General features: G+C 34.3%; 2 protein-coding genes across 2 annotated transcripts; one reads left to right on the top strand and one right to left on the bottom strand.

The window, feature by feature from the left end:
- The first annotated feature begins 342 nt into the window (after positions 1-342).
- On the top strand, positions 343-5,922 carry LOC132622501 (polcalcin Nic t 2). The gene is made up of 4 exons (XM_060337114.1): positions 343-542; positions 652-1,761; positions 2,607-2,761; positions 2,891-5,922. Exon 4 carries the CDS (start codon positions 5,558-5,560, stop codon positions 5,816-5,818), a length of 261 nt encoding a protein of 86 aa, XP_060193097.1. The 5' UTR covers positions 343-542; positions 652-1,761; positions 2,607-2,761; positions 2,891-5,557; the 3' UTR covers positions 5,819-5,922.
- A 913-nt stretch (positions 5,923-6,835) lies between these two features.
- On the bottom strand, positions 6,836-10,172 carry LOC132622500 (probable serine/threonine-protein kinase PBL7). The gene is made up of 6 exons (XM_060337113.1): positions 9,464-10,172; positions 8,652-8,909; positions 8,395-8,567; positions 8,012-8,091; positions 7,751-7,898; positions 6,836-7,582 (listed from the first exon to the last, which is right to left on the bottom strand). Exons 1-6 carry the CDS (start codon positions 10,023-10,025, stop codon positions 7,244-7,246), a joined length of 1,560 nt encoding a protein of 519 aa, XP_060193096.1. The 5' UTR covers positions 10,026-10,172; the 3' UTR covers positions 6,836-7,243.
- Positions 10,173-14,144: the final 3,972 nt, after the last annotated feature.

The raw sequence follows: 14,144 nt of genomic DNA, 5'->3' as shown, positions 1-14,144 counted from the left end.
CACATTGTGGGGCAAAACATAGTAATTGGGCACTATACCTAAACATGAGTTTACATAGATATAAGAACAGTCTGATTTTATAACAGACTGGCCACTTAGAGTTTTTTAATGTTATTTTTGGCTATTTTTGGAGAATCTAGCTGAGTCCAAAGTTAGCAGTACATATTTGCTTACTGGTTAAATAAAATATTTTCAGTTGACCAAAAATAAAGTGTGTGAGGTTCTATTTCAGAAATTAGTGAACTTAAAAGTATAAAATTTGGGTCTATTAATTGATGAAATAAAAAGAAATCTCATAGTACAACTTATTCCTTTGAATTCACCAATTTGTGAAATTAAAAGGCTCAAGTTATGTGAGGTACGAAATAAATCTCCTAACTTTTTACTGACTAGTGAATGAGCAGGGGTTTAGCTAGTTTGTGCCGTTCTTCGGGAGACAAATTAGAGTGCTACAAATTTTCCCACTCAGCTTTTCCCCTGCTACAGTGTGCTACTCTTCCATTTCCCATCTACAGTAACTGCTCAACTCTTCAGAAAATTAGGTATATAGTGCCAAATTCCAAATTCCCATGATTAATCCAATTCTTGACGCTCGAATATTTCCTTTCTGTTAATCAATTCTGACATTGGCTGCCACTGTAACTTTATCAGGTCCAAGTTTCCACTATCTCTTCAACTTCAAGCTTTGTGATACCAATTCATGGCTATTCATTCTTCTGCCTTTTGCTTCAGTGGAATATTCTCTTCAGAAATTAACTTAATTTGTGTGTAATTAAGTCCACTGTTAGAGTGTGTTTCGTACGGAGGATAACATTTTTCAGAAAATACTTTTTAATTTTTTCATGTATTTTCTTCCGGAAAACAAGTTAAACATGAGTAGAATGACTTCCTGATCGAAGTAGACAAAACTGTTGGGTGTACGAATAAAGTAATAGCTGAAAAGAAAAAATAGCTACTTATAAAATGTTAAATTGTTAATGGTGTGAGGCCTTTAGAAAAACCACGTGGGCTAAGTCCAAAGTGAATAATATCAGTTTAGTCCAACAAAAACAAGCGACCCACCACCCTTTGACCATCTATGGTGCCCGTGACTTGCAAGTCGGAGTTTTATCATAAGAGCATCTAGTTGATGAGTAATTGAAAGTTCACTGGAAGTTCGATATTAATATGTAGGCATATAGAATTATCAGATATGAAACAGGATAATGAACAGGTAAAATTGGGGGAAAAGAAAAATGATGGAGTTGTAGTTAATGAAATAGCAGGAAAACGGCAAACTTGTTACGGAGTGGTGGGCGGAAAAAAAAAAAAGAAGTAAAATGGTTTGTGTTATAACTTTGAATTTTGCAAGGTGTTGTTAGATCATAAGCCGTAAGCGAAAATACATGTGGATCATAACGGGTAGAAATGACTTTTATGTTGACTTCTTCATGCTTACCATTCTCATTTACAGTCATGATCTATAATATTTGAACTCTCTTTTGACTGTTTTTGATGTGCATATGTCATAGAAAAGTTCCGGGTGTGATTGTTTCGATTATCTATTAAATCTTGTCGATTCTATGTGTATTTATACTTACTTATTTGACCGTATTTATTTAAGGAAGAGCATTGCCAAATGATAATGGGCCATTACAGGATGAATCTGCCCTTGTTGTGTTGTGTGCTTTGAAGAAATGCTCGTTGATTTTATTCCCACCCCAAGTGGGATATCATCGTCTGAATATCTCGTCTTTGTGGTCCGTCAACTTGCATTGGGAGGTAAAATATTGCATTTTTTTCTTTAGTCTTTCTGAACTTTAGGTATTGATCTTTAATTAGATAACTCAGCTGATATACAGGACAGCTCCCCACGGTTCACAAGTGTACATAGACATAGCATTTAAATCAGGCATGTGTGGGACTTCTAGCTTGACTACTCATACATTGTCAGCCCTCATTCTTTTGGTTTAAGCACAAGTTTATGATTAACTCTGCTTGTTATCATTAACTTGTTCTGTTTATAATCTGGCTCCTATAACTATCTTAGTCATCAGGAGAGTTTAGAAGTACCAAGACCATTCACATGATTGGAAACTATGACACATTCTTGCAATTTCATTATCCCTAATTCATGGATCTGAGGTATTCATTTATGAAACATACACTACCCAAAATTACCCCTATTACTAAGGTAATACAACACCTAAATAGCGTAAATGCATGTCAACTTAAAAAAATAATAGACTATTTCTAAAGCTGACTTTATAGCTTTTGCATATATAGTATCTGTACAAGAATAGGCCTTCTTCTGTTCTAACAGTGCAAATTCTTCTGCTCTAAACTGTAAACTGTCTTTATATGCATCAGTCATCTCCTTATTGCTAAAATGTCATGTCCATCACTGCATCAAGTGAGCAATTTGTCGTGAGTTGCAAAAGCATGATTTTATGCGTTTCATCCAAACTACGAAATGTATTTCTACCCAGATAGCTTTGCTTCTCGTGCAGATTCTTAACTATTAAGACTTCTCTATTCGTCTGCTATTGCGAAGATGTATATTTATTCTATGTATCTTTGGCTAGACTACTCGATTGTGATAGGTGATGCAAACTATACTCTGGCAGGCAAAAATTTTTCGTTATGGTTCCATAGGTTTAATTTCAGAACCATGCAAATCAGCTCATATTGTCCTATGATCTCAATTTGAGGCTTCACTGCATGGCCATCTGCAGAAAGTGCTAGAAAAGGCATGCTTAGCATATGGGGAACAGCTGATAAGGTATTTGTTCCCAAGTCTCCAATGTGAAACATGACTTCTTAATAGCAATGTTTGTAGTTAATGTTGGAAGGAGAGTTTCAGTTAAAAGTATTGTACTTTTAAATGAATATGGCCCCCCTGATGTTTCAGTTACCTGGGATCACCAGATATGATGATGCTGATGTTCATAAGTTGTACCGCCCGAATCTCTGGTTACTTCTCGGCACTGAAGGTCCAGAAGGTTGCCAATATTACGCCAAGGTGAGCTTCTAATTTCTGGTAAAATTCATTCTTAATTATTAGTCTGCACTCTGCATGCGTGTCAGTTTGTTCTTCCTTGTTGTATGTTAACATGATTTTAATGTTTCCTCTCTTCACAAGCTGTTGATGTGTGTCAACAAAAGGTTCAGTAATCATGTATCAGACTTGAAGATTATCACAGTGTAGTCCTTCCTGGTTGGTATAACTGTGTAGCTTTTGAACCTTTTTTTTTTTTTTCTTTTTGCGAGACCATAAAATTTATCCAAATTCCAAAGCATATTGATCAATCACTAGTACACTTGGTTCTCATTCCTTGAATTATTATTGCCTTAGTCAATACTCCGACAACATTCAATATTATTCACTAGATTAAAACAGGGCTATAATGCCTAATTCGGTTTTCTTTTGTCAACCATAATGAGGATGCAAATTAACGGCTATTTCTTGGAAAGCCTGTTAGAGGTTATTTGAGGCTTATTTTTCTCCTTCTGCTTGACTATTCAGAGTTTTTGATAAATAATTTATATTTCAAATTTTCAGCTTGTTTGACAACATCATGCTCAAATAGGATTAAACTACATGGTAACAATTGTAAGAACATTAAGAATTACGTGCATCTTTGGGGCAAATTTTTTTACTGAAGCACTGGTCACTGGTCATGCCAGTAATCACCTTCCTAAGATTTCTAGTCATCTGAAATTGCATGAATCATGAAAAACAGGAATTAAGTGGACGAGTTAAGGTTTTAAAGGTGGATTCTGTGGATACAACTGGTGCTAGAGATGCTTGTGTAGCTGGAAATTGGAATATTGTCACAATTAGTGCCCCATTATACTTTCTTTTCTTTTGTTTGTTGAGTAGTCACTTCCCTTATTAACTCCTTCACCCTCTCTATTATCTCTTAAGTACCTGGCGTGTGAAATGCTTCTTTCACCTGCTAGATTCTGTTTCTTGTGTGCATTAGAATCTGCTTATTCAGGACGTAGAAGATTGAACGACATAAGATTATTTGAGTGTAGATGTGTATATTCTACTCTAAAATTGAAACTTCTTATAATTAGGTAGGAAAATAATTAATTTGCTTGTACGATCTAGCGGTAGAAAACAGCTAAAAGATTAATATTTGGCACAATTATCTTGCAAACTAAGTACTAAAGGGTGGACCACCATACAAGCAAATGATTCAATGGAACCCGTTTTGTCAGGCCAACTGTTTTTGGCACAATTATCTTGCAAACTAAGTACTAAAGGGTGGACCACCATACAAGCAAATGATCAACCAGTTCGGCACATATCTGATCATAATATATTGGCAAAGGCTTCAAAACTTAAGGCAAAAGTTGCTGGCACAAGAAAAAAACTAACCACGTCAATTAGGTGCCAATACGCTCATTTGAAAGCATATGAATAGGAATAATTGTGGATTTTCATCATATAGTTTAACTCTTGCAATGAATTTGGAGTGGTTTGCGCTGATCTAGGAATTGCTTCATATCCATTAAAGAAAATGTTATACCAAGCCTGTATTAAAAAACACAGTTCAAGTATCAACTTTTTTTGAATTTCCGATGTGAGAGTTTCCTACCTAAACTATTAACAACTAGTTTGCAAAACACACCTCAAAACTGATAGTTGAGGTGTATTTTGCAAGCTAGTTGGTGATAGTTCAGGTACGAAAAGTGAATAAGTGATAGTTCAGTTTTTTTTGCAAACTAGCTCGTGATAGTTTAGGTAGGAAACTCTATCTGATAGTTCAGGTAGGAAACTCAAAAAAAGGTGATACTTGAGGTGTGTTTTTTTACCCTTAACCCATTATTATATGATGTTTGGTGGATTAAATCTCGATACATTTAACAATGAGAAGTTATTGAGATAGGAAATGTTCAACATGTCATTTTAAAAGCATGAGAGAGGAACAATAGCGCTTGAGCGTTTGTTATGATATGCGTTAATTATTTTTCCCTTTATTGTTTGATGCAACTATGCTTATTAATCAAATATTGGAAACTTTTAACTAATTTAGATGCACAAATTCAACTTGGCTTTCATTTGGGGTTTATCATCTCTTTTTATGATTCAAGATGACAGTATAGCCTATTTAATACTACTAGTTATGATTTATGAGTCTGAATTATTATAGGATGAAAACAGCTCCAGCACAAAATGTTATAATAACTGACCACGTATGGATGCACATTATTCATCACTTTGGTACATTGTTGTATTTGAAAGTAATCCTAATTCTTGGTTTCAGATACAATTTCTTTAATTGGTCCCTCAAGTATCTCAATTATGAATTTGTTATTTCCGTTAATGATCTTTGATTATGGATGGCTATCTCTCTCTCTCTCTAGACCCTTTTAGAGTTTCTCCACAAAAAGCCCATGTCCTAAGGCTAAGGGTATCCATACTTTATTAGAGATCTACCCCTTTATAACTCCAAAATAAGTCATTTTCTTGGATCTAAGTGACTGAAAATTAGATTAATCACAAAGAACAACAAACTTTGCCATATTCATTAGAAAAGATTTATAAATAAAAAACAATAGTTAAAGAATGGCTGAGGCTGAAGATCCACAAGACATTGCTGATCGAGAACGAATCTTCAAGCGTTTTGATGCAAATGGTGATGGACAAATCTCTGCATCAGAACTTGGAGAGACCTTGCAGGCCCTGGGTTCTGTTACTCCTGAAGAAGTTAAGTATATGATGGATGAAATTGACACTGATAAAGATGGTTTCATTTCCTTTCAGGAATTCACAGATTTTGCTCGAGCCAACCGAGGCTTGATTAGGGACGTTGCTAAAATTTTCTAGTTTCCTCTTTGAATATCTCTCACCATTTTGTTATGGATTTAATTTATATTCACTGTCGATTAGTGTATTTTAACATGTAGTAGGTATTTGTCTTATTTTCCTGATTATTTTTTCTCATTTAATGGGTGGTTACTTTTAGTTTTGTTTAGGCAATATGATAGTGTGAAGATTCTTTTATTCAGTCAGGGTATAGAAGTTAAAGTCGATATCGGTCCATCTCAAATTTCTCCCGTCTTTTTTTCTTGTTAAAGAAACCGTTTAAGTTTTAGTTAAACTGTAACCTCCATTTTCCTTACATCATATTGAGGTGGACTGTGTGTATCTTTTTTCATTTTAATTTGTGTGGTATACAACAAAATTTGTTGTTTTTCATCTTCTTTCCCTCCTATTGTGATTTGTGACAGCGTGCAGCAACAAGTTTGTCTAATCTTATATTTGGATTTATTGTTTGGGTCCCATGTGAGGGTTGAGCTGTTTTGGTTTCTTCCGTGCCATATAATTGCAAGTTGACCTGAATTTTGTTCGTTGGGCATGGCATAATGTTTGCACTTTCTGAACCATTCTTTCTTAATTATCTAACCTAAATTGGATCGATCAACTTCTGTCGTTGTTTTAATAACGAATGATGTATTTGTGCACGATGAGTAGAGAATAGGCATGAGGGAATATGATATCGAATTGGATATATAGATGAGAATCTCTCTTCTTTTCTACTTTTTTTTTTCCTTCCAACGCGCACACATACAGGGATAAATGCAATATTTAGACATTGTGAGTTTTGAACTTTAAGAGCATATTTAAAATGTTTGCCTAACGCGAGAAAGCTTCATAGTTAAAGAAATTTGGATAAACCAACTTTGCATATTGCGTGATTTAGAATTTGGTGACCTACTGTGGATTGTGAGATACTGCTCCTGTATTTTTAACACGAATGGCACTGAAAGAAAGGTAGTGTGGGACAAAGTTTTCTTGGAGGGGAAAGCAAATAAAAAGAAGAAAGAAAAGTATCAAAGGAAATGATAAGAACTGCCCACCTATTTACTCTTTCATTCACCAAGTAGTAATACAGAATTACATAGCTAAAGTAGGCTGACTATAGGCCTGCCTAAGATAGCCAAAATACATGGCATTTAGAAAGTCCAAGGAAAGACTAACTTGCAAGTTGCAAACAAGAAAAGAGGTTAAATCTGGTAGAAAGCATTGTTAAAACTTTCTTCTCTAATCTTGGAAAAAAGGAAATCCATTTTTTTTCCTCAGAGTTGGACAAGAAACCAGTATGTACAAACACAGAATTATTAAATTAGGCTGGCACTTTTATCTACACGTTAAAGAGCTTACCAGTTATTGTGACACTAGACTTCTCCCTTTCAAGTTGAATGAAGGAATGCCAAAACAAGGATAAAAACTTAAGATTCACCCTTTTGTTCAACAACGATAAAGGTCATCATCGTCAAACTCTGTAACTCCTAGCATTGCCAAAGCTAAATGACTCTTCATTTCACTTCTAGTCTGCTGCAATTGGTTGTAATCAATCATACAGCTGTTACTGGGCAAAATGTTATTGTTCCTGTTGATCGAATCAGATTCTCTGCCTCTCAACATGTCAATGATCTCATCAATGTCAGGCCTTCGAGATTCTTCACTATGTATACATGCTGCTGCTGCTTGAACCATCCGAGATATTTGGTGCAAATTCTTTCGAGGAAATTTAAGTCTTGTATCAAGAACCTTTTCAAGAACATCTTGCTGTAGTAGTGGCTTTGCCTGAATAGGAGAAACATCAAAATTTCAAAATCTGCATAGAAAGTTGGTAATGCCCAATTTAACATCTTCTAAATTTTGAAGGAAAATATAAAGAAGGACAGGGAAGTAACAGACACTTAGATATCAAAATAAGGCCAAATTGAAGATAAATATGAGGCAACCACATACCCACAAAACTAAGTTTTCTTCTCCTGGTCCTCTTTTCGTTTCTATTGGCTTCCGTCCAGTTAATAGCTCCAACAGGACAACTCCAAAGGCATAAACATCAGTTTTATCAGAAACCTTACCGTGCTGAAAATATTCTGGGGCTAAGTACCTGCAAGTTTAGTTTCAAACCCTGGTAAAATGCAGGAAATTTTTTTGTTGTTAAGCAACATCAGGATCTTAGTCATTGTTATGCTAAAGAGTTTCTCCAGATAGAAATCATACCCAAATGTTCCTTTAACAGTTTTGCAAAGGAAAGGTACTGACGGTGCAGGAGTCCATGTAGCTAAGCCAAAGTCACACAACTGCATAGGTCAACCAACAATTAGCATATAGCACAATTGAGCAGTAGTATCCAAGGGTTTTAGGGTGAAAATCATAGTAAATTAAGATTTCCATTCTGGCCGAGACAAAATAAAAAAAGGTGATTTCTTCCCATCTGCCTAAACATTTATGATAGAATCGCTCAGTAACGGTGGAATAGTCGAGGTGCGAGCGAGCCGGCTCAAAAACCAACATTATTAAAAATATTATTGTTGGCTAGTAGATCCACCTAAGATATTGACAACAACCTAAATGAGATTTTTATATGATGTCTTTTTCATTACCTTGGGTGTCTTCTTGGATGAAAGAAGAATGTTTGAGGGCTTGATGTCTCTGTGAACGACACACCTCTCTGTCCCATTATGCAAGTACCCAATTGACTCTGCAATGCCAACAGCCACCTTATACCTAGCACACCATGTTAGTGCTGGACCACCTTTACCTCCCCTCTTCTTCCCTGTCAAGTAATTGACTAAATTTAAATCCAACTTAAATACTGTACATCAAATTAAAAAGTAAAGGAAAGCAAGAAGTATTTTACCGTGCAAATACCGCTCTAAACTTCCACCAGATACATATTTGTAAACCAGAAATAAACCCTCCTCTGGATCAATGCAAAAACCCACAAGAGGAACAATGTATGGGTTATGAAGAGAACTAGCAATCATCAATTCTCTACAAAAAGCCTTTGGAGACTCCTCATCCTCCATATCTAAACGCTTAATCGCCACTGTAGTCCTCAAAAATCCCACTCTTCCTCTGAAAACATAGCTCAAGGCTCCTCTTCCCAAAACTCTACCTATCCAAATTCAAGAAACATAAATCAAAACACATCACAAAAATCCAATTCAAGAAACACAATTGAAACAGATGAATGGCAAAAAATAAAGGGCTTTTTCATTTTTGTCCTATCGGCCAAAATTAATTACGGTGGCTAGCCAAAACCTATACACTGATTATGTATATTATATGTCTATTTATGTGTATTGTATGTATATTATACCCCTCCGGCTCAATTTATGTGACACAGTTCATATTTCGAGAGTGAAAATTCTTTATTTTGACCGTGAATACAATCTTTACGATTTTGAAAAATAATTTACATATTTAGAAATTGCATAAAAGTATTATAAGTCACAAATATTAACAATTTAAAGTATCTAAAGGGCATATCAACAAACCGCATTCAAAAAATTTCTTGTTTGACTCTTGAAAAGCGAAAAAATGTCGCACAAATTGGGTATGTATTGTTATACTTAATATAGAAAACATATACATTTACCGGCTATTATGTTTTAGAGGTCCAAAAATGTAATTATCCCAAGAAAGAAAAAATCATGAAATTGACCGTACCTTTAGAAAAATTTCTAGTAGCAGAAGCAATCTCATTATAGCTGAACCTAATCAATGAGTTCACAACAGGAGAAATATTCCTCTCTAAAGACTCAACTTTCCTCCATTTCATCTCTTTCAACTTAGGATCAGTCAAACCACTATCCAAATTCACCATCAACACAGTAGCAGAATTAGAAGTACAACCATGATTCACATTCATTGACTGATCAACTTCAACTTGAGTACATAAAGTGAACCTAAAAGAGGAATGAGCTGAATGTGGATCAGCATTACTCAACTCTGGACCACCACAACCTCCAGCTTCTGCTAATAACCATGCTTTATTATGCTCCAAATGAACTGAATTCTTGCCATTTTTATCTTCATTTTGATTCTTGATAGCTATTCGACGTCTTCGAGGTGGGATAATACAGGCTAAACCCAAATCCCAAATCATTTTGTAGATTAAAGATTTGAGTTTTAGCTCATAGTGATCAGCGTTAGAGGTTAAAGTTTGAGTGTTTGAAGAGTTGTGAAGAGGGTCTAGAGAGTCAGTACAACTACTTGGGGAATACCCCATTTTTTCTCTTTTTGTGAATTGGATCTCAAAGAGCTACACGAAAACCAAGAAACTAACAGAAAGAAAGAATAAATAAAGAGAGAGAGGGAGCAACTTTGCTTGAAGGAGAGGAGAGAATTTAATTCCCGGATACAGAAAGAAAGAAAGAAAGAGAGTCTTAGAAAATGAGATGGAATTTATATAAGGAAAATTGTGAAAATAACAGTAGTTTGACAGTAGAGGCAATAGTACTCACTCCGCGTGATATAATTTGACTGAACACAAAATTTACAAAATAAAAGAAGATTTTTTAATCTTATGATATAAAATAAGTCAAAGATATTTGTGTGGTTATAGATCATCTCGTTAAGCGTAAAAGGTAAAGTTTAGAGTTAAATTGTTGTCAAATAATTAAATGTATCATTCTTTTTGGGACAGACTAAAAAGAAAAGTGTATCACATAAATTGAGACAGAGGGAGTACTCCTTCTGTCTCAAATTATTTGTCGTGGTTGTTAAAAATATTTTTCTTAAATTATTTATCATTTTAGAAGTTCAAGGCACAATTAATTATTTCTTTTTTATTTTACCCCTTATATTATTTTATCCTTAATGAAGTGACACATAAATAGAGTAAATATTTACTGGACAGAGGTTTAAAATTTCTTAAGGGGCATGTAAAATTAAAAAGCGACATATAATTTGAGACGGAGGGAGTACCAAAGTAATTGTCATTTTAGAGAATGAGATATAATTAATCCTTGGGACCGGTTTGGCCATGAGAATTTTTCACTTTTTTTTTTCAAAATTTTTTTCACTCTAGTTGAAAATCAGCGTTTGGCCACGATAATTTCAAATACAACTTGAAGTTATTTTGGAATATGGAAAACACGTAAAACCTTTTTTTTCACTTTTTTCACTTTCTGTACATTCAAATAACCAATATTTTTTTGCAATAATTATAAGTAAACACAACTTCAACTCCAACTTCAAAATTCTAAACAAAGTGAAGAATATTTGGTTTTCATGACCACTACTTAGTTTCCAACTTTACTCTTACTCAATAAATATGGAGAGATCATTGTGGTGAAAAAGAGAGTATATTAATTGAGATCAAAGAATAAATAAGGATAAATTGGTCAAATTATCCTTTTAAGTAATGTTTTTTTAAGGGACGTGCAAAAAAAAAAATATGAAAAGGACCGAAGGGAGTATTATTTTTCTTGTAGATATCAAATATGTAAATTTTATTTAAATTTTTTTAAAGAACTATACTCAAATTTATATCAAAAATCAAGTATTTTGATCTTCGTGTTCCGAACCCTTTCACATAAATTGAAACAGGGACTAGGAATTGAGAAACTTATAGTAGCAAGTCCTCTCAGAACAAGAATCTGAATCAGTTAGATCAGTGAGTTTCCAAACAAAAATGATATACACTCCATATACTAGTTATCAAATATGCAAATTTTGTCAACAAGGACTGTGGTAGAGTGATAAGTACTCATCCTTAATTAAAGGTCTCGAATTCAAGGCGGTACATAGTCGCCTTTATTAAATTTTTAAAAACTTTAATATCAAAGTTCTTACACGTCCATCCACTACTTCTAAAGAAATTTTGGAGAAATGGTGAGAAATGCAAGAGAGAGGAAAGAGTGAGAAGCAACCTGACCTAAAATAAGACAAAACCCATAAGACAAGCTTTGCCCACAAGAAGACGATATCTTCATAATGGGGCTAAGGGAGTAGGAGAGACTTATCTTGGACAAAAACAGAGGGATGCTTGGTCTTTTGGATATTGACTTTTTTGTTTTAACAATTTAATATTTGAAAAAATTCCTTAGTTTTTGATAAATACAGAATTCGTTGATTTGATTAGTTCAAATTTATGTCGATAGGCTCCATTAAAAGGAAAACGTGTTCTATCATAAATTTGTTTTTTTCATTTTAGATTTCCAACTCAAGACGCTAAGTAAGCGTTTGAGGAATTTCATTTATCGTGCCACACTTTTAGTAGTGAATATCGAAATGAAATCGATGAAGAAAAGCTTAATCAAAGTGAACATATTTAAAGAACCAGCTTGAGTGGGGACAGAGATGGTAGGACAAGGAGTAAATATGTGAAGCGAAAGGAAAATTGGGGGTTGACAGAGACTATCAAATTATTAAGCACTAACTAATTAAGAATCAGAAAAGATGATGAATGTAGTTTGGTAGCCCAGTCATTCTCCAACTACCACTCTTTGCAGTTGAGGTGGCAACTCTTTTGTCATGAGAAGACTGGAGTTTGGGCCACATATATAAGACAATATAATAAACCAATAGAGAAAAGAAATAATTTAATTTCTGAACTTGACACGAAAATTTATTTTAGCAATTAAACTTAAGTTATATTTATATACCCCCTTAACAACTTTCATTTCAATTATTTTCCACCCCAAATACTGACGTGGCAAAAAAAAAACAAAATAATAATAATTAAGAGAGTAAAAAAATAAAAAAAGTGGACCCGCTCATATATATATATATATATATATTATTATTATTATAAATTAAAAAATAAAATAAAGCTTCTTCTTCTTCTTCTTCATAGCTCCCCCCCCCCCCCCCCCCCCAGCTGATTCTTCTTCTTCACAGCCCCCCCCCCCCCGCCACAGCCCCGCCCCCAGCTTCTTCTTCTTATTCTTCTTCACCCCATAGCCCCGCCCCCACCACCTTCCTTCTTCTTCTTCTCTTCTTCTTCTTATTCACAAATCCCTCTTTCTCTCTATATTCTCATCATTCTTTTCTTTTCATTTTTACCATTTTTTGGTTTCTTGATTTTGATTTTTGTTTTCTTTCAAAAATAAAGTTATGGAATAATGATTATGGAAGAAATGGGTTTACTAATAATAATACTAATAATGGCCAACAATAACAACCAAAACAACCAATTTGGACGAATTTAAGTGTAAGTGGGACTAATTTGAGAAGGAGTTGGATGAAATTTGTTGGGGGAGATGATGGTGATGGTTGTGGATGTGGGTTAAAGATGGTGGTGGCGATTTTTTTTTCTTTTAAGGGCATTTCGTCCAAACTAATTATGGCCAACAATAACAATCAAAACAATCAATTTGGACGAATTTGAGTGTAAGTGGGACTAATTTGAGAAGGAATTTGATGAAATTTGGTGGGGAGATGATGGTGGTGGTGGTGGGTGTGGTTAAAGATGATGGTGATGATTTTTTTTTTTGAAGGGCAGTTCGTCCAATTTGGAATGATAATAATAATAATTTTTTTTTGCGGTGGCGGTAGCAGTAGCAACGGCATAGTGGTTGCTAAAAGTAGGGTGAGGATGAGGAGAGAGAAGAAGAAAGAGAAAGAGAAAAAATAATAAAAGAAAAACAAAAAATGAAGTGTTGGTAATTTTGACATGGCAATGATGTGGCAACGACGTGGCAATGATGTGGCATTGACGTGGCAATGACGTGGCGCGAGTGTAATACACCTCACATTGTGAGAGTGGTATTATTTTTTTAGGGTGGAAAATAATTGAAATGAAAGTTGTTAAGGGGGTATATAAATACAACTTAAGTTTAGTTGCTAAAGTGAGTTTTCGTGCCAAGTTCAAGAGTTAAATGATGTCTTTTCTCTAAACCAATATGGTGAATGCTCTGTAACACATATTGAATTAGTACAAATTATTAACATAATGAAATATTCGAGTTGTGACAATTTACTTAGTAGGATTTTAAGATCTCCTTGAATATTTCTATGCATTATGTTTGTATATCTTGTTTATAAATATATCTTTTTCATTTCTTTAGAGTTAGAGTGCTTCGATGACATCAGAGAGGATGACGAATAAGATCGAAGGAGCGATTTTGGTCAAATTTGAACAGCACACCGAAACTAATGTGGTCTTAAAGGTACAATCACTGAGTTACAGCTCCAATCTCATCATGTCGCGTGTTTATATCTATGTAGTTTATTAGTTAGTTAAAAAAGTTAAAATTTTCTAATCATCATGCAAATTGTAGTGATTGTAAATCAGCGGGAATAAATGTGGTCGTCATGATCTGTTAACAAATAAGAAAGTCTATTGTACAAGGTGACAACATATGCACTTGTTATATATAAATTTTTAACTCAAGCAAAATTA

This window comes from Lycium barbarum, chromosome 12 (assembly GCF_019175385.1).
Source record: "Lycium barbarum isolate Lr01 chromosome 12, ASM1917538v2, whole genome shotgun sequence".
In the NCBI taxonomy this organism is placed as follows: Eukaryota; Viridiplantae; Streptophyta; class Magnoliopsida; order Solanales; family Solanaceae; genus Lycium; species Lycium barbarum.
The sequence above is the reverse complement of the archived record's forward strand: the minus strand, read 5'-3'. Positions and strand labels throughout refer to the sequence as shown.

Excerpts from the sequence above, each read along its gene's own strand:
- LOC132622501 (XM_060337114.1), top strand. The coding sequence starts at position 5,558 with ATGGCTGAGGCTGAAGATCCACAAGACATTGCTGATCGAGAACGAATC.
- LOC132622500 (XM_060337113.1), bottom strand. The coding sequence starts at position 10,025 with ATGGGGTATTCCCCAAGTAGTTGTACTGACTCTCTAGACCCTCTTCAC. Across the intron at positions 8,092-8,394 it reads CATCCAAGAAGACACCCAAG|TTGTGTGACTTTGGCTTAGC; the intron begins GTAATGAAAAAG and ends TGACCTATGCAG. Across the intron at positions 7,899-8,011 it reads ACTGTTAAAGGAACATTTGG|GTACTTAGCCCCAGAATATT; the intron begins GTATGATTTCTA and ends CTAAACTTGCAG.